Source organism: Nyctibius grandis, chromosome 25, assembly GCF_013368605.1.
Source record: "Nyctibius grandis isolate bNycGra1 chromosome 25, bNycGra1.pri, whole genome shotgun sequence".
NCBI classification, from domain to species: domain Eukaryota; kingdom Metazoa; phylum Chordata; class Aves; order Nyctibiiformes; family Nyctibiidae; genus Nyctibius; species Nyctibius grandis.
The window spans coordinates 5,764,223-5,788,073 of record NC_090682.1 but is presented as its reverse complement, the minus strand read 5'-3'; the positions used below and the strand labels follow the sequence as shown (position 1 = coordinate 5,788,073).

The 23,851-nt window shown below is 46.7% G+C and overlaps 2 protein-coding genes across 2 annotated transcripts in view; both read right to left on the bottom strand.

Moving 5' to 3' along the window:
* The window catches only part of DIXDC1 (DIX domain containing 1), a 30,680-nt gene extending 20,339 nt beyond the window's left edge, over positions 1 to 10,341 (bottom strand). The window contains exons 1-4 of the mRNA XM_068418322.1: positions 10,282 to 10,341; positions 2,924 to 3,053; positions 1,421 to 1,546; positions 114 to 363 (exon numbers count right to left, since the gene is read on the bottom strand). Coding sequence (XP_068274423.1) covers positions 114 to 363; positions 1,421 to 1,546; positions 2,924 to 3,053; positions 10,282 to 10,341 — 566 coding nt within the window. The remainder of the gene's footprint in view (positions 1 to 113; positions 364 to 1,420; positions 1,547 to 2,923; positions 3,054 to 10,281) is intronic.
* A 5,109-nt stretch (positions 10,342 to 15,450) lies between these two features.
* On the bottom strand, positions 15,451 to 23,569 carry C25H11orf52 (chromosome 25 C11orf52 homolog). Its single transcript, XM_068418345.1, has 4 exons — positions 23,509 to 23,569; positions 19,538 to 19,578; positions 18,716 to 18,762; positions 15,451 to 18,356 (listed from the first exon to the last, which is right to left on the bottom strand). Exons 1-4 carry the CDS (start codon positions 23,538 to 23,540, stop codon positions 18,120 to 18,122), a joined length of 357 nt encoding a protein of 118 aa, XP_068274446.1. The 5' UTR covers positions 23,541 to 23,569; the 3' UTR covers positions 15,451 to 18,119.
* Positions 23,570 to 23,851: the final 282 nt, after the last annotated feature.

Below are 23,851 nucleotides of genomic sequence, written 5' to 3'. Positions count from 1 at the left end.
AAAGAGCTACCTTACACCAGGAAGTGTCAGGATAAAGAGGCATCTATTTTAAAAGAAATTGTGTCCATCTGCTAACACGACCTGACCTCACATAACCAGGGAAAACTCATTACCTCTGTCTGTGCCGGAAAACATCCCGTCCGGATTGCAAGACATCTTGACGAACATCTGCCAGAGCAGCCACTGCCCCTTGGGCCACTGCAGCAGCTGAGCGAGGCCTGTGACTGGCAGACGATGCTGACAAGCTCTTCCCCACCATGCCAGCTGGGCTATGATTCACTGCTCTCCCAGAGCCTGGTTTGAAATGAGCAGCTAAGGCCAGGATCAACCTCATGATAGATTTCAAGTTCCCATCAACAATATCTGCAAAATGCAAATAAAGCCAAGGACAATGCCATTAACATGAAGTCCCACCAAAGCTGTATCTGACCAACAAGCATGAATATAATTAAACCCAATGGGACCATGCCAGTAAACAAGGACTATGCAAGAAGGACTGCAATGTGAGAACTATGACTGGAGCTCTGGAGCATGTGTCTTAGTCTCATGCTGGTATCCTGTCCTGCAACCACAGGACATCATTTCATTGCATATTCAGGTTCATACCTTTGCTTATGTAAGACTTTTACCAATATTGCTATAATTTCTATAGTCATGAGCTCATAAGACAACTTACAACATTACTGAAACAGTACAGCCTCCAATCTGCCAGTAGCAGTACTGTCGGAACAGTACTCCTTACTCTATATTTAAATTCTAAGCCTCTCACCAAGGCCTATAAACCAAAAGCTTGTACTCTTCTGCTAACAACAAGGGTCAGACACTTCATATAGTCTGTCTCAGCATTTTTCCGCTCTTTCTTATCTGAAGGGGCACAAACAATCAGAACTGTATCTCCTCCCAGTACAGTCAAGCATACAGTAAGGGTCAGTGCCTGTCATCTACCCCATAGATCTACACACACACCCCCCCCATCAATCCTTGTGATATCTGACTAAACCATGCCATAGACATGTGATTTTGGATATTTGGTCTCCTCCCTATTTACAGGCATGTGAAACAGTGTCACGGGCTTCCTGTGGACCAGAAATATTTTTCCCATGTCTCATCTCACAGTAGCAGGTTTATATGTCCTTTCAGTGAAACATTCCGAGTCTCTATTCCTCTTTACACAATTACTTGATCTTCTGACTGCTCAGCAGCAGGAGAAAAGGCACTTTTGTCTCTGTGCACTATGCTGCTACCAAAAGCAGTGAAGAATGCAGTATCATTCAACCCAAAACCTGTTACTACACCACAGCAGGGAAACGAGCAAAACTCTGCCACAAACCAATCTGTCATATCTGTTTGATATGACACAAACACAGAAACAGGCCTTCAACAGATAGAATCATCTGTGGCAACTGCCAGGGGCACATACCTTTTGCTGATGTCTGATGCATGCGGATCTTTTTTGATGCCACGAACTGTAAGACTTTCTCCACATTTTCCCTCATCTCCTGCTGGCTGGTGGGGTTGACCTGAATGCCATTCAACTTCTCACCAGCTAAAGGAGTGAAAAAACCTTATTAGAGAAGAACTGAACCACTTGGTGCTGTCACAGGAATTGCTATAGGTGTTGGGCCTGATCTTATCTCTTGTCTGGGTGCTGCAAGAGGCATGCATAGTTTCTTGTCCTGCTTATAAGGTATCCAGTACCAGGAATAACTAGGTTGGAGACTGTATTGGGTTTACATGGCAAGGTTTTGGTAGCAGGGGTGCTACAGGAGTGCCTTCTGTGAGAAGATGCCAGAAGCTTCCCCCATGTCTGACAGAGCCAGTGCTAGCTGGCTCCAAGACAGACCCACCACTGGCCAAGACTGAGCCAATCAGCAATGTTGGTAGCACCTCTGTGATAACATATTTAAGAAGGCGTAAAAACCACAACAGCAGCTAGGAGAGAGAAGTGACACTATGCGAGAGAAACAACTCTGCAGACACCAAGGTCAGTGAAGGAGGGGGAGAAGGTGCTCCAGGAGCCAGAGCAGAGATTCCTCTGCAGCCCGTGGTGAAGACCATGGTGAAGCAGGTTGTCCCTCTGCAACCCATGAAGGTCCATGGTGGAGCAGATATCCACTCTGCAGCCTGTGGAGGACCCCACACCAAAACAGGTGGATGTGCCCCAAAGGAACCTGTGACCCCATGAAGACCCTGTGCTGGAGCAGGCTCCTGGCAGGACCTGTGGCCCCATAGAGAGTAGCCCATACTGCAGAAGTTCTTCTGGCAGGACCTGTGACCCCACAGAGGACCCATGCTGGAGCAGTCTGTTCCTGAAGGACTGCACCCTATGGAAAGGACACATGCTGGAGCAGTTTGTGAAGAACTGCAGCCCATGGGAAGGACCCACACTGGAGAAGTTTGTGGAGGGCTGTCTCCTGTGCATGGGATCCCACACTGGAGCAGGGGAAGAGTCTGAGAAGGAAGGAGCAGCAGAGACAACACGTAATGAACTGACCACAACCCCCATCCCCTGTCCCCCTGCACTGCTCAGGGGGAGGAGGCAGAGAATTTGGGAGTGAAGTTCAGCCTGGGAAGAAGGGAGTATCTCAGCAAGCAGGTCACCCTTCCAAAAATGCCACACTAACACCATTCATGTACAAGATAAATCCTTTCATAACTCCGTTCCAGCCCTGTGGGAGTTAGTATGGTCCCTGACAGGTTTTAGTACATCTATTGTAAAACATAAGGACTTTAATAAGAATTGCATTTATTATTTGCTTTATGATTGTTTTCTTTTAAAGTCACTCCTTCCCCCTCCCACAAGCTCTGACACCATCGTTAACATCTGCCAGTATGCCTGACAGATGTCAGAGCCAAGGCCAGCCTCTTCTAAGTAAGATTTAAAACTGCAAGATGAAAAATAGTGCCATATGGCATTACTGACCTACAATCTCAATGAGCAAAGAAAGAATGACTCCATCTCGGAGATCTCGTCTCAGGTCTTGGACAGGCTTTATTGTTGGCTTCTTCTTCAGCTGGGAATTCACCCAGGCCACATATGCCTGTAGTTGTTGCTGAAAATAGAAAACAAAATGTTTGCATGTCATTGCCATTTCAGAGGGAAGTTGCACAGCTCTCACTTTTCTCCATCTTCACAGATCTTATTGCCTTTTGCCCTTGAAAACAAACACCAGTGGTCTCATCCCAAAGCCTGCTGAGCACTAACTGACATCACTGCACACTGTGGTGCAGCTCACTCCACGCCAGGACAGGAAGAGCAAGGAGGCAGCAGGACAGGACTCAAAATGTAAGCACAGCTGAGAAGAGCACTTTACATTACATTTAATCTAGGTTGGTACCAAACCAATGCTGTCATCCCCTCATTTTTGGTGCCAGGATTGGTTCACTCACAGCATTTAGTGTCCCATCCACATTATTTTCTTCCACATATCAAGAAAGTAGAAAACCCACAATGCAGAAGCAAGAAATCCTGTGTTATTTCATATTAAACTATGCCATCTACCAAAAGAAACAACCAGGACAGATTTTCTGGAGTAGACAACAGCCTCTCTCCTTAACACTCCCAGCATGGCTCATTTGTAACAGTTCATGCAACAGGGAAGAGACCCCCCCGTTGTAAAGCCCCCTTCCTCCATTTCCTTGGAGCTCCATCAGCATTTCTAATGGCCCAATTTCTATTTCTGTACATGTGGAAGCTGGCTTACCACAGCACTTAACACCTGCAAGATGTGAGAGCAAGGAGCACTGCCTTTCCAGCAGGTCATACTGGATGCTGCTTTATATAGCTGTGTGTGTTGTCACAAGGGGAAGACCAGGGAAACTGCAACTCAGGCTTCTGGTCAGTGTGAGGATCCATCTGGCATAAGGCAAAGAGCAGATTCACATGACCTTTCCCTTTCCATCCCCTTCCCAGTAGCACTTCCACGGTTAGTAGGAGCACTGGTAACACTGAAATCCCTTTGAGCAGGGCTGGTGTGGTACATGGAGGGTAAACAAACTGATCCATTTATGGGATTACCTCCCTTTTCACTAAGCTTCCCATTATTCTGTCAATGCAGCAGGTTTTAAGTCTCCATTCCATATTATCTCAGCAATGTTAGTCAGAGTTTATGCTTTTACAGCCTATCAAAATCACAGTCTGATCACAGCTTTACTCTTAATTATCCTGACGTAGGAAATCCAACTCTAATCACACCATGGTTCGGTCTGCTGGTTCAGAAAGGTGACTGGACCTGTATTCCATCAGTTCCACCAACTCAGCAGAAAGCTGGAAAGCAGAACGGAGGAGATGAGCTTGGGGGACTGCCTGATGGCTTTTGAAAAAAAAGGAAGCAGAAGTGGCAGATCTGATGCACGCTTGCTGTAGCAGACCTGGCCTGTCATGTGGATTGGATCTGCATGCTCTTCTTTGGCTGTAACGGCAACGATGCATGTCAGTTTTGCCGGCCCAATTTCAGAGGTATTTATTTTCTCCTTATGCGACTGGGCACTGTGGAGAATCAACAAGCCTTGACTTTCTTTCTCTCTTGCACAAGTCGATGATCCTGTGCTGAATTTCAGCAGTGGTATCTCTTGACAGCTGCAAAAAGCACCCCTACCTCCTGCAATTGTATTTTAACTGATCCTCTGGGCACTGAGGTTCAGTCTCACAACAGTCTAATGCCAGAGAGACAACAAGCCTTCTATTACACAGATTCAATAAAGCTTTAATTTATTGAAACAAGTACCAGAGAAATGAGGTAGGTTTGTTTATAGTAATACAGCATCATTATAGAAATACTTAGATTCATAATTAAAGATGTACCAAATAGGGTTGCAGCATGAAAACTGCATCTGAAGTCTATGTAATTTAGGGAAATAATCTTATCACAGTTGTGTTTACTACCTTGTTGTCATTTTTCAAATCATTTTAAAAAGTTCTAAACTGTTAATATTGTCCTAATTTCGCAAGGGCACAACTCCTTTCAGCCTACAGAAAATCTGCAATTTTTATAGGAGTCTATATGGTTCTTCCACTCAGACACTTTTGTTTTCACTCAAAGGAAAAACAGACCCTTTCACTAAGCAGTTTGTTTTCTGTTTCTTTTCTCTGAACATTCTTTGTGCATTCATAAGGAAGCATTTTTGGCAAACTTTTAGTCTCTATCTCTTAAAAGCATGAGAAGATTGACATTGTTATTATTAGGGAAAAAAGTCACTCCAATATCCCAGTGCATTTACAATTTAAACAATGATTATTAAAAGGAGGATTTTGAGGCAATGGAATATGGATGTCACCATTACAAAGTCATTTCATACCAGTAGCTTCTGTAATACTGCAGACTTACATTTCATTAGCTGACTTTGGTTGGTTTTGCCTCTTTTTCCCCACTAAAGCATAAGATTTTCCTGCAGAAGTTCAGACAGTTGGACTGATCAGCATTTCCTTATTTTGTATCCAAAACCAAGAAGATCTAATGACTTTAGCAAGAGACTTGGATTGCTGCAAAGCTAAAAACCCAAGGAGTAAGCTGTCACCTCTGGCAGCTGAGGTGAGCAGGTGGCTGAACTTACCAAGAAAATAACAGATAAAAAAAGTTTAGTGACCTAAAAATGGCAAAGTGGTGTTAAATGCGTGAAGGGACAAAGCCCTCAAGCTGCTCAGCAGAAATCCCAATAGCAATTTTTAAGCTAGTGAGTCAAAAATGCTTTGCTTCACCACTCTCTGTGGCTCCATTTGTGGCTGCAGGCATCCCAGCTCAAATGATACATGTGCCCCATCCAGTCTCACATAGGTCTCAGCTCCTCTTAGTCAACAAGACTCCAAGGAGGAGAGAAAGGAGGTTGGGAACAAACAAGGAGGTAGACAACACATCTTAAAAGTACTCCTGCTTTCCTTTTCCAAGGCTGCCCCCCTGTGCTTTCACATCGCTTCCTGACAACAGATTAGGACATTACCTTTGTGCCTTCTAAATAATTAGCAAAAAGAGGCACTAACCCCAGAGGCAGAGCAAACAGAAGAATACAACCCAGATGGAGTAAAGGTTGCAGAGTGATGCTTTGTGCCTAGGAGGCTGGACGCAGTAGTCCCCCAAACCTGCTCAGGACCCCTGCTCTGACAACTGCTCAAATTCTTAGCACTCCTCTTTCTAATTGAGGGGAAAGATCCTGGGGGTCTTATTACGCCAGTTCCTGTGATGCTGTAACTATGCTACTCAGCTTCCTACAGAACCTCCAAACATCACAGGATTGAACAAATCCCCAGAGCTTCCCCTTGTTGGTTTATAACCTGGTATGGCTGACAGCTATATCCAAGAGCAATCAGAGAGGGAACAGTTATTGTTCTATCTAGTTCATCCTCTTCCTTCATAATAATTGAATAATTAGCTGGAGAATTTTTCCTTCAACCATCGACCACTCAGGAGTTTTCTGCTTCTCCTTGCATTTTGATTTGAGCTTCTGTTCAGCCAAATCTTAGACTTGATGGGGCTCACACTGCTCTACTCCTGCACCAATATTTCTTTCAAAAATCAGGATTTTCAGAAGAAAAACATACCAGCCTAGTCTAAGATTTACTATGCAGAGCACATGTTATTAGGATTACATGGGAGTTAAGCTTAATCCTATTTATGTTAACACAGCTTTGTGTTCCAAAAAAAGGCCAGGTTTAACTGTACCTTGCAATAGGAAGAGTAGCTCCCTTACCTGAAGGAAGATGGAGCCCAGATTGCTTCAGCTCCTAGGCAGACCATTACAGGACGTTTCTATCCAAGTCACCCTGCATGCCTTGAAAGACTTTGCAGGGCAGGAGATTTTTAAAGCAAGGTACTAGGGGCCATCCTGCAGTTGGAAGGAATTTCCCAACATGTAGGCACTTCTGCTGGCAAATTACAGGTTAGTGCTTTGTAAGCACAACACATCTCAGAACAGGATTTTACTTTGGATCACTTATTCAGCACATACCCTGAGGAAGCTCCTCAGACCTACTGGCTATAGGAAAACAGCTGTGGAGGTCAGGAGCATATATCTTTGTGCTTTCAATTGACAGCCAATGATATGCAGGAGGAAGATGCCCTTCCAGGGTCAGCAGATTTTTCTCAGTAGCTGTAATCCCTTACTGATAATTACAATTAAGTGTTGTTATCTAGTATTTTCCACAGGTGGAAGAAAGCAGCAGCTCTGTAGCAAATCTCCTGCCAGTTGTAGGTGTCCTTGCTATTCTCATTTAACCAGTGCAATTCACCACCTGCTGCTTAGGGCTCATGTTTCTCCCCTCTCAACTATCAATCAGGCCAGTCTGCCTGACAGTAAATATAGGTAGATCACAATGCCTTGATATGCTACTCTGTCCTTTATTATCAGTGCCATCTACATTACACTGTATAAGGTTAATTTTCTCCTCCTCTGAGATTAGGGTATTGCACAAGAATCTTTGTTCTTGGGCAAAATCATTCTTTAGCAGGCAGATGTTTTCAGAGGGCCTGACCGTCCTTGCTGTCCTGTTACAGTAGACTCCCATGACACTCTCTGCTTCTAGGAAGAGATTACTTTTCTGCATTCATTTGATGAATTTGAATCTACCCTTATTGTTGGATTTAGGGAATCAGCCTGGAAGAATAATATTTCTCATAATCTTTACTCTGCTTTTCCTTTGTACCCTATGGACCTTGCCCAAGCATCAGGTCTAACAAGGTCAATAATAATAGCTCTCATGCTATGAGGTTGGTCCCAGTATGAAAGGCATTTAGTGTCCTGTCTGTTCAGAGCACTGAACCAAATCTCTGCAACAGCAAAGCTCAAAGGCTAGCCTAATTGCATCAGGATGTAATGTTTAAGGCCTTGTATGATTTCTAAGCTTTCTGCTGCCATCTAATCACCTCAAGTCCACCAACAGATACAGCAAACCTTGAAGAGTGAGGGAGAGAGACTGTATGTGTGGGAAATCCAGCAAATACGTACTGCAGATGCCACTCAGCTAGGAACCCACTACTTGAGGGAAAATAATACTACATGAAGCACTTTGTGAGGGGACAGGCAATGAGCAGCCTGCTAGGGAGAGAACACAGAGCCCTACCTGCACTGCACCACTTCCTGCATGCATACCGCTGGGGAGTAGCAGTTCTCACATAGCAAAATGTGTGAGTATTTCCCCGTGTAGACAGAACCTTATGTGATAACCTTGGATTTCACTTTGCTGCTGCTGAGAGACCCTGATTTCAAAACAACCTCTTCTTGGGCTCTTAAAAATTTCACTCTCTGGAGAGGCGCCAATCCCAGGCCTGTTGTTCAACGTAATCTCAGAGGGAAAAAATAGCCATTTCAAATGACTCATTGCACACAAGCAACTACATAATTAAGATTGCCAGAGGAAACGATCTTCCAACTTGAAAAAGAGAAGTTATATTATTGTTAAAATACAGACACATTAATGTCTTGGAGCTGTCAGGCCCATTTCTGACACATTTCTGTGTGCCCCATCTGTTTTAAAGGACCGACAGAAGTGTGAGCGCATATCTTAAATAAACTGCATTTTCACCGAAAGGGTTGTCAAGCACTGGAACAGGCTGCCCAGGGAACTGGTTGAGTCACCACCCTTGGAGGTATTTAAAAGACGTGTAGATGTGGTGCTTAGTGACGTGGTTTAGTGGTGGACTTGGCAGTGCTAGATTAATGGTTGGACTTGATGATCTTAAAGGTCCTTTCCAACCAAAATGATTCTACGATTCTATGATTCTATTATTCCATGATTCTGTGATGTGATGCATGTCCTTGGCAAGTCACTTAACCTCTCTGTACCATAGGTTCTGCACTTGCAAAACTGATTTTAATTTTACTTTTGTTATAATGTGAAGTGTGTGATGTGGCAGAGAGATCCCAAGTGGGAGACATGAGAGTGAATATGTTTTTATGGTGGGAGAGGGACTTTTATTCCACAGCTGAGCAGTATGTGGGTAAAACCAGTCAGTCAGGGTTGGGCTAGCACTGAACGTAAAACTGTTCTTTGTTCCCATTATTAATTATATTATTAACATACAGGTTACTATTAGCTTATGCCAGAGAAGGATCTGCTGCCCTTGAGCACAGGCAATGTAAGCTTGAGCTAAAGCAATACCTTTGCTAGCTAAAAATGAGACTGAGATACTCCCTGGAGGAGGGAATGGAGTATTTACACAGTTATGCAGAGCAATGAAAGGAGACCTGTGGCTGGTTTGAAGCTGTGAGGCTCAAGTTTCATACCCAGTTTGTTTTCCCCGTGATGACTGGTGCTGTAAAGCTCAGGAGGGATGTTCATTTTCTGTGAAGAATGGAGTATGGGGGCAGAACAGTCAGGTGGGGGCTGAGCTTTGCAAGGATGAGGAGCCACTAAACACAAACAAAAATTAGCTATGCACTGTAAGAAAGAATAAAACACACCAAGAGACTATCCTTGCCACCAGGTGAGAAAGCAAATAGCAGACACTGTTTGGTTTCAGCACAAGCCCCCACAATTTTCCTTCCTTTCAGCTTACAGACAGGAAATCATGTGCCAGCATGGTCTGCACGATGCACAGCCAGGCAGTGCCTGCCCTGGCATTTTCTACTGAGTCCATAAAGAGTCCAATGGAACTAATTTTTTGTGCACCCTAAAGAGGGGAGCCAAGAGCAATCTGCACTCCCCATGCAGTTACAGGATTCCCATCTCTGGAATTTCTTGGTACTTCCCACTCCTTTTATTAGTCTCCCTAACAGCAGAATAAGCAAATAAAGAATACTTTTGAAATTATATTTTCCTGACCAAGATGAATTTCAGTCCCCTAGCGATTCAACCTACAGAACATGATGGGGGAAAAAAACAGCCAGCCTGCTCTTTGTCAGCCTCTCCCAAGAAATGTGTGTCCACAAAGCAGATTTACAGGCTTTCCAACAACCTTCGGATAAAGAGACTTAATCTACTCAGGAGAGGAGTCAATTCTGTAAAATAAACTGTGCTCCATAACCTTGCTGCAGTTTATATTATTTACTGGTACAGCAGTAAAGCACTGCGAAGAGAATAAAAACTCCGAGCTAAAAACACCAGCTGTGAAACAGCCACAAACTCTTAAAAAGACTATTGCCGATTTGCAGACCCCTGGCTGAGCTGCCCAGTATGCCTTTCTGTTAGTAAGCAGCTCTCTCGCCCTGAAATCTTGCTCATTTTTCTCCTTCTCTGTTCCTCAAAGCACTCAAAGCACTGGCAAGCATAACAATTCCTGAGAGATGCTGCACAAAAGCATGCTGCCTTGCCCCGGAAAGGTCTGTGTGAGACTTGGGACATGCATTTACCTCCGTGAAGCCCTCCTGAAGAATATCCAGCAAATTCCCCCTGGCCAAACAAGCGAGCATTCTCCACAAGCCCACCGATGGGCGAGGGTCTCAGAGGACACCGGGCAGATCCTCCAGCTCTGGGCACGACTTCTTCCTCCTCCTCCCAAAGACAAAGAGTTGGAGCTCATCAGGAACCGCATTCATAGTCCCATATGTGCAGCCCGTTACTGCACACAGATAGTTGAGCCAAAGTCAAGGCTTGCACTGGGCATGCTCGAGAGGGAGCTGCTGGGGGAGTAGCGCGAGAGATGTCATACGGTTCCTATAGAAACGCTTCAGCTTACAAGATGCAGGCCCAGGACTGAGTTGGGGAAACATCTGAAATCCATTTCCAGCAGTCATACTCACACAAAACCTGCTGCGTAAAAGAGATTTTCAAACCCACCAAACACAGCAAGCCCTGGATGGCGTGGGGGCAGGGAGAGAGTCAAAGAACGGCAAATAGCAGATGCCTGGCTTAGCTAGAAAAGCAAAAGGAAAGATTGTAAGAGCTGCCAGCTTTAACTCTCAGCAGTCGTTCTGCAGCCCCAAAGAAACAGCAGCATTGTCGGCAACCCAGTAGACACAGGAAACTGCAAACCAGACCACAACACAGCTAGTAACATTGCACAGTATTCGGCCCTGATGTAGCTGCTCTGGCAATGAAGTCGAAAGATGAAAAAAGACAAAACTTTCAAACTAGAATTAAATACAATCCCCAGCAAATTTTCTAAATCAATAATAACTGCATTCATTCCAGAAACAAGTATCAAATAACTCCAGGCAATCTCAAACGTCATCTCACCTTACAGGAAATGCCCAGGAAAAAAAAAGAAAACCCTCTCAGACTAGATGAAGACACCTCCTGCCAGGGGCTCTGGCTGCCAGTCCACAGAGCAACACTTCAAGTACCGCCCAGTTATACCAGACTGTGCCTTCAGATTTCAAAATATCTGGCCAAGCACTTTTAAGTGAGAGACACATTTAAAAACAAACATGTTTTTCTGCGTAAGTATTGAAGCATCTGGAGGTAAAAGCAATTGCATAATTTTACCATTTTAGCCTGTCACATATGGAGATGCAGCTAAAATACAGAAAGACAAGCAACAGGTAATTTCCCTCTGTAACCAACCCAAGCCATTCAAAAAGGAGTCAGCCCCCATGCCTCCATAACATAAGTTTTAAATTATTTATTCATGTTTGCCTTCCCTACTTTTCATAATTCAGTGGAATTGAGATTTTTATGTTTTCATTGATTGTAGTATCACATCTGTTAAGCAAAACAACAGATTACTGCGAGGCTTTGCATGAAGTCTTGTAAGCTGGCAATACTGGTGGTTAGTACCTTGATCCAGTTTATTTTTGAGACTCACAATGCCATTAAATAGCTAGAAATAAATATTTATCCTCATTTTTTGTGGTTCAATCAGGTAGCTTATGCTTTTGCAATTTCAATAAAATTTCATAGAAAAACTGAATAAGTGGTTTCCCCATCAGACAAAAAGTGACCTAATTTAAAAAAAAACCAAAAGCCAACATCCACAAAACACACTCTGAGCCTTTTCTGTGGACTTTATAATGCTATTCTTGGCTAATAATCTCAAAGAAAAAGTTATATTTATTATCTGCTGCATAGTAAACACACATTTGTAGAAGACTTGTAATATTAACAGATAATGATGCTGAGGTCATCCCTTCCCTATACCACTTCAATTTCTGGAACAAAAAAAATAACTCCGGATGTACTGAAGTAAAATCAAATGCACTCCCCATGCCATTGCATAGCAGGACGCATTACACAGCCTGATGGTGAGAGGGCTGTCAGCCACATGGATTGAGCAGCCAGCTTTGCATATAAACCACACAAAGAGTCCTGGACTTCCTTTCAGAAACAGTAATGGTTCTATATATGTATAACAGATAAAATAGTCAAATGTGGTCTAGTGAAGGGCAATTTCTCCTAGGTCAACCAATACAGCAAATGACAAAAAACTCCACATAGTTATTAGCATGGAGAAGCATTTCTTTCACCCCTACTCCCTATACCCCTATTTCCTGACACAAATCAAAGGACCTAAAGCCAGATGTGTCACCTGTAGTACAATAGTGCCATCCCTAAGAAATACAGAAATATTATCTCAGCTGAACATATTGGGGGAACTGTGAAGAAGTTGGTTTGGATTGGAGAGGCTATTCAAGTCAGAAGCCCTAGCTGCCTGCCTTTTTGGATCAAGCAACAAAAGTTGGGTTTGAAGTCTGAAATTCGGGTGGCCACTTTCAGTCCTATATCCCTGTTACAGAGCTTCTACCTACTAGAACACCAACACAGCGAAAGGCTAAGTGTTCTCGTTATACATGCCAGGTTCAGGCTCAGGCCTGCTCACAGTATGTTTTCCATCAGAGATTTTGTCATCAAAGATTTGCTGCTATATGGGGTTTCTTATCTTTGAAACAGAACTGCTTCACTTTGACAATATGAATGTCAAAGAATAGAAACTAGGCCATTTCTGATGGCTAGACTGGGAGGCAAAGCGTGCTGAGCCGTTCTTCTGTTTATTGTGGTAACACAAACGCATGTTGGGTTCATGTGTGTGCTGAAAATAACTTTTAAAAATTAAACACTAGCTCTCCCATCTTTGTGTTTCACTCTTAAATTTCAAGCTTCTTGTAGCAGGAATCATATTTTTCTTTCAGTTTTGTAGCATCATAATCAATGCCTTTGAATGTTATCTTTGCAAGAAGCAAGTAAAACAGCCTCTCACTAAAAGTAATGCTTCATAAGTCTCCCTGAAGATGACTCCAAAATGAAGGGCACAGGGCAATGATATCAAAAGGATCTCCGCGTCAACTGTTCCTGGGGTGAGTGACTTTCAAAACAAACATGTAGGATGCCAGTTTGGTTGGTAACATTGCCCTCTCCTGGCCAGTTTCAGCACAACCCTAACCCTTGTACTTGCCCCTGTTGAATTCCGGGCAAGGTGAGAGACGAAGCCCTCTCACTGCTCCATTTCCTGTTGTGATGATACTGTCATCGTGTCGCAGCAGCACCACCAGTATCAACACATAAGCCTCCCTTCAAGCCTCCCATCCAAGGATTTTAAGGCATTTTATTAACATTCTCTAATTGTTTCTCTTATCAGCTCTTGAGAAAGAGAAAGAAATGGCCACAGTTCACCTCTTGCTAATAAAATTTTGGTTGGGGAAATTAAAGCAAGTGAGGCTGACTCAGAAACAAAGACTGTGAGACTTGTGAGGCCATGACTGCAGTAATAGCAAAAAGAGCTGCCTAATGCAACTAATACCTTTGAGTCACTGAGTGTCCCTTCCCAACCTCCCCATCAAGTATCCATAACAGAGGTCAGACACAAAAAGGAGTCCTGGAAACTCACGGAGGATGCAGCAGGCTGTGATGTGTGTCGGGGCACCATGTCCACCAGAGTTCCCATGCTGGATGCCACAGCTCAGCTCAGTGCCAGGAGGAACGTACCAGCACTTCTTCCCCCTTGAAGCCTGAGGGGGGAGACGCAAATGTATTAAACACAAAGAAAATAATTTTCTTAGAGAGAAAACAGGCTTATCAAAAAAATACCTGAATATAACCAAAACAAAGAAGGAAAGTTGCCACCTTCTTTCATTGCCTGCAGAAAATATATTTAAGGGCTACAGTCTTAGGGAAAGTTACACATTTTCATATTTTCTTCCACATGTAAAGTATGTATGGTGGACAGAATTCCCCTGAAACAGATGTAAAAAAGATTCCTGATTACATTGGCTTGCACTGCACATAGGATCTAATTATCTCTTCCCATTTGTGGAGGAGGAATCCAAATTCAACAGAAGTTAAATAGGGCAGCCAAAGCTGTACTGATCCCTACTGTCAAGTATGCAGGGTATTACTTGATTCAGTGCATTTAGCCCAGGCAGCAAAGATTCATAAATAATTTCAGGAAACAATTCCACATACTGTCTTTTATATTTAGGAATTTTCTGGTAACCTATGTTTTCTTTGCTTAGTCTTCCTTTAGAAGTCTGGCAGGAAGTCCAGTGGGAGGAAAGGCAGGGGAGATTGGAAGCGTTAACAGAATGGATAATGGTAAGATTCCTTGGGAAATACTGAATGACAATAGAAATCACTGTTTTTGAGAATCATTAAAGGTCGGCAGGCACGTAACCCTTAGATAGATGGTCACTCTTATCTTGGTTGCGTCATCCTGGTACATCTTTAGGGACCAAAAGTCAGGGGTAGGAGAGGAGGGGCAGAGCCAAGGCGGGTTGCTGAATCTGCTGGGGAAGGAGGCGTTTTGGGGCCCGTTCTGCAAAGTGGGGCTGAGAGCGAGTGAGCAGGGAGGCCACGAGGTGTGGGGCAAGGATCTGGGGGCTCGGAGGGGCTGTGTGGCCCCGAGTATCTCTGGAAGCGGGATCGGCCCAGGGGATTGGAGCACGGGGATCCCCAGGAGCAGGGCTGGCTGGGGGAGACCAGGGTGTGGGGAATGGTAGGCCCGAGGTGGGGGACTGGGGTAACGGGAAGGGGCTGCGATCCCCAGGAGCGGGGCGGTCCCGGGGGCCGAGAAGCCCCTGGGGAGGGGGTGGCACAGGGAAAACCAGGGCCCCCGTGGGGTGGGGTGCCGGGCCCGCCCCGCCCCGCAAGGGCCCCGCGCCCTGCGGCCCTACCTGCGGCCGGCGCGGGCGGGAGACTGCAGGCCCGGCCCGGGCCCGGCCGCGGCGCGTCGCCGCTTGCCATGGCGACAGGGGCGGGACGGGGCGGCCCAGCGCAGGCTCCGCCCGGCCGGAACGGCAGCCGGGGCGATGGGGAGCCGGGAGCGGACGGGGGGAGCCGGCGCTCAGCACCCGCGGTGCCGCCCGGCTCTACACCGCGTTTGTCTGCGGCAGCGGCACGTCCCCCCGCAGCGGGCGGGAGAGGCGTGAGGAACCCCCCGGCGGGGCGGGCCCCGAGCCCTCCGCTGCAGGCGCTCACCCGGGGCCGCCCGCGCGCCCTCAGGGCCCCTGCGCAGCGCGGGCAGCGGCCTCCCCAGGAAGTGCCAATTTATGAGTTAAAACTGAAAATTACATCTTTAATGTTCAAGGAACATTTGGTACATCAGCACTCATTTAACACCTAAACACAACAACCTCGGGAAACACAGGAGATGATGGGCTGTTGGAACCTTTTAATATTCAGTGAAAAAACAACTCCTTTAGAAAAATCCTTGTTGCAGAACATGTGGCTTTCATATTTTATCTATTCAAGGCCTGGTAAACAGGCAAAATTACTGTGCTACTCCTGTTCCTATGCAGAGCATTTTATTATTTCAAAGATATGCTGTGCTTCCCAGAAACACCACCAAGCACTAGCTACATGTGGAAGCTGGAGCTCCTTAGGGAATCGGGAGATAAACCACCATCCCAGCCTTTGAGGCACTCATTAAAAGATAGTTTCTACTGTAGCTCGGTTCGTTCAGAATACAAAAGGGCTGATCCACAGATCAACAGAACTTAGTGACGTGGCTAAGTGAAAGCAAGTTCCTCTGAGCCAAACCCAGTCCTACTTATGTCCAAGGCAAAACTGGTTTAACTTGATGGATGTGCAAATTTACACCACTCTGGGCTCAGGAGCTTGACCTTAGTGTCTGTGCAGCTTGCTCTCCTGCTGAGTGAGGAAAACTTCAATACCACATGCTGTGCATGCCACTGCAATAATGGGCTGTTTCACTTGAATTGTTTTTTAAAATGACCTGTTGGAATCTGCACCTTCCAGAAAACCTCCCATCTCCTGAACTATAGTCTGAATTTAATAATGTTTCTAAAAAATCCAATTTCTTCCTGTGATGCAGAGGACTTGACTAGAACTGAAGCCAGTGTCCCTTTCTAGTTCTTGTACCTGTGATTCAGTGCAAGGAGGTACATAACTGCTGCCCAGCATGAACCAGACCTGGATCTATGTCCCTGGCTGCCCCTCTGACAGCTGGGCTAGCAGGACTGAGCGCTAGAGTGTCTCATGCCTCCCTGACGCACTCTTGTAAGTAAATCCTGTGCCCATTCAAGCCTCCTCAGTCCAAAGGACAGGTTTTCATGCTGGGCACGGAGTACAGAAAGGAACCTGGAGGAGCAGAAAGAGGAATCCTTGGCACTCAAAAGAACCAGCCCTTCCAATAACATAATCCTGTACCCATTACAAATGAAGGGCCGTCTACTGCAGACATTGCAATAGCCCCACTGAGGTCAGGTGAATAGCATTGGCAAAAAGAACCTTTTTAAGCAGAAAAATGTACTGTATCCATTATAAAAAAGAGGCCGCCTCCTGCAAATGTTACTCTGGCCCTTCCCGTTACCCCAGTAACAGGATACTCTATCCAGTATCCTGTCTACTGGATAGCACAGGCAAAAAGGTAGAAAAATTGTAGGATTGGTCCTCAGAACACTTCCGTCTTAGCAAATACTGCCCACACCGGCTTTATTTTTTGTAATGAGCAGGAACTCCTTCATGCTTTTTGCATTTAGCTGAGCCATAATATGCAAAATTGTGTATGTTTATAAAATGTACCAGGATGTCAATTTTTAAACACTGGCAATAAACAGGTTGTCCCACAATCTGCATTTAGCTATGCAGACCATTATTTAGGAAGAGAATGTGCCAAGCATTGATTTAGTGCCTGAAGATACTGCTTGGGAGCCCTGTTCAGCTGCCAAGACTGCAACTGCCAAATTCAGTCCAGTGGCAGAAGCCTTTTGGATGATTGCTATATGGCATTACTAACACTATTTTAAATCCATAAACAAATCCTCAAAGGTGTATCTGGGAGTGTTAGCAGAAAACACCACCTGATGTGTGCTCTGTGTTACTGGGTTTTATAACTAAGGCTGACAGTACAAAACAAAAAACAGAGGAAATGTCCAAAGCCATCTCTAAAGTTGATGAGGATTCATTCCCGGTATCTCAGGCATGCAGACAGCTGCTGTACTCTATAAAGACTGGATAACTGCCCTAAATATAGGCAGTGGCTTTTAAATGGCTGTCTCACAGTGGAATTGCCAATTTCACTTGTTTCATTTCCAGTTAGAGCCAAGAGCTCACTACTCACTTCTGTGCATGTTGGGGTAAGGATGCATATCTGTACAGCCCTTCAGTGAAAGAAATTGTTCTGTACCCTTCAGTTAATTCTGCCATTTCTGGCCTTGGTTTTAGTGTGCTGTGCACGGTTATAGAACACTGCTTTTTGAGAAAAGGGGATGCACACAGTACTTGACTGCAGTTACAGTGGCAGGTGTTGGAGGAAGACATTGCGGTAGATACTGTTAAAAAGTTTCATGCCATTTCTTCACAGTATCATCCACATGCCATTCTGCGCATTGCAGGATTTTCTTAACATCGACATAAAATCCTGTAGGAACATCTCCCTTGTCCCAGTATTGAATCCTGTATGCTATGTTCCCAAATTCATGTGCAGAGCAGCACCCAGCTGGTCCTGTGCCACAGCAGGAACTTTCTCACTGCAGCTCTGAGCTGTGGTTTTAGCCTTCATCAGCCAAGGAGCAGCTCCGTCTTCTCACAGTGCTGAGAGGAGACGGGCTGCTGGCTTCAGAGGCAACTCTTCCAAGGGGAAGAGGTGGTTTTTGTCAGCAGAATCAGATAGGAAACTACTCATCATGTGAGAATAAATATGTCTGTGTCCTCCGAAGGCAAATGCAGGTGGAAGACACAGCCTGTCTGCACTTTCTCAGGGAGACTTGATGTGTCCATGAGGTTAGTTTGCATCTACAGCATCTCTAAGTCTGTGAAATCCTTTTGCTGCTGAAGGAGGAGGGGGCCATCAAGCCTTTTATACCAGAGTCCCATTCTTACTGTCATATTTCAGCCTGGGCCGGGGGAAGTTGAGGGTGGCATACTCTGTGGCATTCTGCATTTGTAAGTTCTTCACCTCTGCTGCAGAGCGCTCCCGGACCTTGGTGAACACTTGGATGTCTGCGTAATGAATGCTGTCATCCTGCTTCACACTCTTGGGTTTACTCACGGTGGCATAGACAGGAAACTCTGTGACATCTTCGTACGTTGGAGCCTTTGGGGAGAAAGAGCTCTGGAAGGTCAGCTCCCTGGGCTGCTGCTACACATGCCTTCCCCAGACCAGGCAGACACCCTGCACACTGTCCCCAGCACCATCCAGCCCTCTGACACCTCAGGCTCAGAGAGAGATTTCATCCTACTGCTTCCATGCACTTTAGGGGAAAAAAATGGACCCGCATCACTGTGCAGCAATGCACATTGTTCCCACAGCCATTAGAGCCTATACAGGATGAGATGATTAACAGCTCTGAATAAGCTGCCCCATGTCCTCCCAACCCATCTAGCCTGGGAAGTGGTGGTCAGCTCTGTCTTCTCAATATACAGTTAGGAAAACAACTCTGGGAAGCTGTTTACCTTCCTGCCAGGCTGATGCTGTTGGCTCTCATGTCTCACATTAGTTCCTGAAAAAGAAACACCAGCGGATCAGGTTAACACAACAGTTTATTGTTCCACCTTTGAATGCAGAAATGCAGCATCTGGCCCATGGACTCTCCCCACCTCATCTGACACCAAATTTCCACCTCATCTGACACCCTCAACCCTAATGCTGTCTCTGAGGCCCGCCTCCAAGAAGAAAGCCTGGGTTTGTTTCTTGGAAAAAATGTGGTTTGCCAGGATGACAACATGCTGTGGACCGCAATGTTCTTGGCAGAACCTAGGAGGACAGACACAGCACAGAGAGCTTCCTTGTCAGGCCCTTGGAGAAGTCAGATCCAGTTTTAACTTTGTTATTTCCTTTGCTGCCTGGCAAACATATTTTGCCCAGCATGGTCTAAAGGCCACAGGACACAACTGGGCTACTTAGGGAATGCACTTTGTTCTGGGGGAATGACGTCAGATGGATGTTTGCAGCTCTTACAGGAGTTTGATGCAGCTTCTGCTATGCTGCCACTTGAGAGTACTCACATGTGTTTTGATGTGAGATACCACTGAAGTCCCTTCTCTCCCCCTTCCAAAGTCCCATGGTACATCACACCCCTTGCTTTAAGTTTAAAAAAAATCTTGCTTCTTGCTTCTACCAAACTTCTCTTGAGGAAAGTTAGGCACAAAAGAGTGTGGGAGGGGACCGCAGCCTCAGGGATCCAATTCACAGTCAGCACTGACTAATGCCAGCTAACCAGGGGCTCAGTCACTCCACCTCTTCTTGTCCTCTAAAGCATTTTCACAAATCCTTACCTTGCTTTTCTTTCTTTCTTTTAAAAGGCGAAGGACAATTCCTGAAATCAGAGAGAGATGTCAGCCCTGAGAAGCCCCAGCCTCTGCTCTCATAACATGCAAACCCAAATGCACCACCCCAGGTTACCACATCTGTGGGTAATGAGAAAGGACCAAGAAGTGTCTCAGAGAAGAGCTATTGAGCCAAGCCAGAACCTCAGTGACTCTTGCAGGGAGAAGGTCCAAAGGGGAGATGTGGGGATGTGTTTCCTTCTTCTGTGACCACCTACCACCATACCCCACAGACACCCCCAAGTCTCCTTGACTTTCAGTCCCGCCTGGCTGTCCAATATGTGTATGCATCAGAGGGAATGAGAACAGATTTCACTGTAGTTTTGCAACTACATTTCCACAGCTGAATGATCAAAGATGCAGGGTGCAGAGCACAATCTCAACTGGCACGAAACCTTTCTCTTAGGGCCAGATGCTCTGATAGCCCCGTGCCCTGCACTTTGGCCCCCTTGCCCAAGGAGCAGCTGTGCACTAATTTCATGTTTCAGACTGTTTTCCTGTTCCCAGTTTTCCACTTAAAGCACAACCAAACCAAACAAGCTATGCACTTAATATAAGCCAAGCCAAACCCTGATCTCGGCTGTACCTGTGTGACCAGAGAGAGACAAGCCAAATACAGCTATGTTCCAGCCACGGTATGAACAGGAGCCAAATTCATTCCAGCTGTAACAACAGAGCCAGGAGCTGAGCTCCCGCAGGCTGGTGCTGGCAGGGGAATGCAGGCTGTCTGGCAGTGCAGAGACGTGTCACATTCTAGGCCAGATGCATAAAGGAAATGTTATCATTGCATCACATTCAGAGGGCCAGAGGAGAGCAGGTGCCAGCCCTTGTATGGCTCCTCGTGCGTACGTGTGTCCATCTGGTGCTGGCCGCCGACCAACACAGCGTGCAGTGCAGGGTCGCTCACAGGGCTGTGTCTCTGCTGCAGCACAGGCAGCAGCTGAAAGTGGGCAGCTAGCGCTTTTAGTGCGGCTACAGGGTTACCAGATGGCTCTCAAGAAGCATTATACGTCCCGCAGTGCATGCATTTGCCAGACAGTCCTGCCACAGGCGAGAGCAATGCAGTGTCTGAAGCAGAGCTCTGCCTTTGCTGGCTTTTAGAGGCAGTTTCAGTGGGTGAGTGAACAGGACTGTGTGCACTAATGCCTTTGGCACTCTAATGGCAAAACAAAAAAAAAGCATGAATGCAGGCAAAGAACTTGGGAGACCTTCAATATGGTCAGTAATGATTAACCAGACTTGCTAGACTTGGGAAGTCAAAGGCAGCTTTGGGGAAGGCAGGGTGGCCATGCAGCTGTACAAAAGGATACAACACCGCTTCTCATGTCTTCTGTGTGCGGGGTCTCCAGGGCCCTCCTTGCCAAGGCTTGTGTGCTAGAGCACTTTGCTTCTTTACAGCATTCAGGCACTTTGTGCAATGTAATTAAAATAGCACCATTTGAAGCAAAACCAGCAGGGTACCTGTCCTCTTTCCTGAGAGGTAAGGTGCAGTATCAGCTTTCTAAGCTGCTCTCGCTTGTTTTGGTTGCCTTCCTTTGTGGAGAGAGCATTAGCAGCCAGTGTGTAGGCTGGAGGTATTCTGAGGCTGTCTGCAAGTTAATCACAGCCAGGCAGGAGATGGCATCTCCCAGCCTCAGATCTGCGGTAATTAGAACGGATGTGGCAAGGGAAACGAGAGCAGGGCAAACCTCTCCCCTCTTCTCAAAACCAGGTCAAACATGTTGTAACTAACTCATAGCCTGCTAGAAGCACATTGTATTCTGCATGACAGCACACATGTCCCTGCTCCTACACTGCTTCTTCCCCTTTCCCCATGTCAATGCCAACCTGATTTGTGCCCTACACAATCCCGCTTCACTGTGGGTCCTGAATTTTGGCATCTTCTGCTGTCCGTGCACACCGGAGGCCCTGAGCACTAAACCAAGTGGTAAGAATACCTGGGGCCTGCCCTCCACAGGGCCATACTTGCAGAGGTGCACAGACCTGAAGGCACACTTTCCTTCATCAGTAACTTTCTTCTGTGAAAAAAATTTGCTGTAATGGATTTTCTTTAAAGACTTCAGGAACCTCCTCAGTCTTTTGCTCTTTGCTCTGTCTCCCTTAGGGCCCATGCTTTGGTAGTGATCATGACAAAGATCTCTCCAGAAGGTGGATGCCTGACTCCACTGAGCCCTTTCATAAGTCTCAACTTTATTTAGGAAGCCCAGCTCTTTGCTGGCACAGCTGTAGGGCAGGGAATGATGCTCCTGGGGAGAGAGCTCTGCTTTCTCCTCACTGCGCATTCTATAAGGCAGATCTTAGCACTTGAGGCCCACAGGGATGCTGGGATCAAAAGGGTCTTTGTCCAGAGCTTTGCCCCCTGCTTCAGGAATCTGCCAGAAGGTAGTAGTGACACCACCAGCAGAAACAGCATCCCAGCTTCTTGCTTTCCATGCAGCCTTTGGGAAAAAAAATCAAGTGGGACACAGGAGTTCTGGCCCAGTAACCTTGGGGGACCAGAATTTATAACCCCAGAGGAGCAGCCTGCCACCATGGTGCTCCTCAAATGGAGCAGAAAGCTGCTCTCCTGCCTGTGTCTGCACAGATGAGTGACCTTCAGATTCCGGTTTATACTTCCTTTGTGCATGGCCTGGCACCATCTGGACGTGAAAATGCCACCACAGAATACACTGTAATGGTGTTGTTTGTACTCCAGAGTCTCTGGCTTTGCCAGTCTGTGCTGTGGCATGGCTGTCCCTGCCACACAGCATCAGTAGTGTGCCTGGCAACTGCAGCTGTGCTCAAGGGAACCAGCCTGTGCCCCCAGCGTTCCCTGATCAGGCTCTTGTCCACTGCAGTAATGAAGCTGATGCCCCGGGTGCCTCATTTACCCTCTGCCACAGGGTGGAGGAAGTAGAAAATGGGACTTTTGGTGAGGGACATGTCAAGAACCAGCCTTCCACCTCCCACCTGCAGTTCCTATTCCTAAATCCCAAATTCCTCTGCCTTCCAGCTCAGGGCTCAGGTTGGAAAGACCTCGGTGTCCTGAACCTCCTCCTCTGCTCCAGCCACTAGGTGATGCTGTCCCTCTGGCAATTATTAAAAAGCGCTGATGAATTTCTGATACTTTTAACAAATGCAGTGTTGGAAAGAACGTCCTCGCAGCTTCATCTGATATTCATGGCTCTTCCCCTTGTACCACTCTCAGAGCTGAAAATATTTCCATTTGGCACTGAATAATGTTCCACTGTGCCCTTTTTCTGTAAGCAGGAGGTCCAGGGCACAACATGAGCCAGGAGGGATTAAACTGTCATCCTCCCTCCCAGGGAGAAAGAACAACATCATCTGAAAAACGTGGCCAGGATTTCCCGAGCACAAAGAAAGCCCAGACAGACGGAGGCAGGGAGAGGGGCTGGAGGAGCGACGGGGTAGCTGCCCCACAAGCCCTTAGTGCCAGCACTGCCCCAGGGGCCCCTCTCTGCAGTACGCCAAGGGGACACCTTACGGTGTGCACCTGGCTGGAGACCACCGGGGCAAGGACAGTGATTTTAACCAGGTCCCTCCTAGAACTGAGCTATTCTCAGCCGCTGGCATGGCTGTGGGAACCCAAGCTGCCAGTGCCCGGAGGTGCCACAGCCTGTCTGGGCCGAGAGGTGTGAGCAACGAAGCCCCTTCACCTCCCCCTGTCCTGCCTTTGGCAGGCAGGGGCTGCCCCAGCCTCCTGTCCCCGCACTGGGTCACCTGCACAGCAGTGACCCAGTGCCCCTGCTCGCTTGCTCTCGGTTTCTGCGTGCGCTGGCAAGGTGCAGGGCTGAGAGCCAGGCGGGAGCCCTGGCAAACCCAGCACAAGGAAGCAAAGCTTGCAAAGTCCACCCAAAATTGCGCTCGGGCTGCCTGGAGCTTCGTCTGCCATCCCCATACCTGGCCAATGCCGTACTCACCACGGTCGCCCGCAGCTGCAGAGATTGCCCATGTCGCTCCTGCCTCCATGAAGCAGAAGTGTTTTCTGGACAGGGAGAGCTTGTATTTCCTGGTTCCTGCTCGGCCCCTGGCTATTCCAAGGGAGTGTCTGGCAGTGTCAGATTTCTCTCCATCGCTGCTGTGACTTTGCTGGGCCCGTGCGTGCCATCTACCGGAGGGCTCGCCCAGGGCTCCCAGTGCCCCCAGGGCCTGCGCTCACCCCTTGCTACCCAGGGAGGAGAGGGCAAGGTAGCAGCATGCCTCCAGGCCTCAGCCCTGCGGCTAAAATTCTGCTTTATGATTTGTACAGTGCATGTCCCTCCG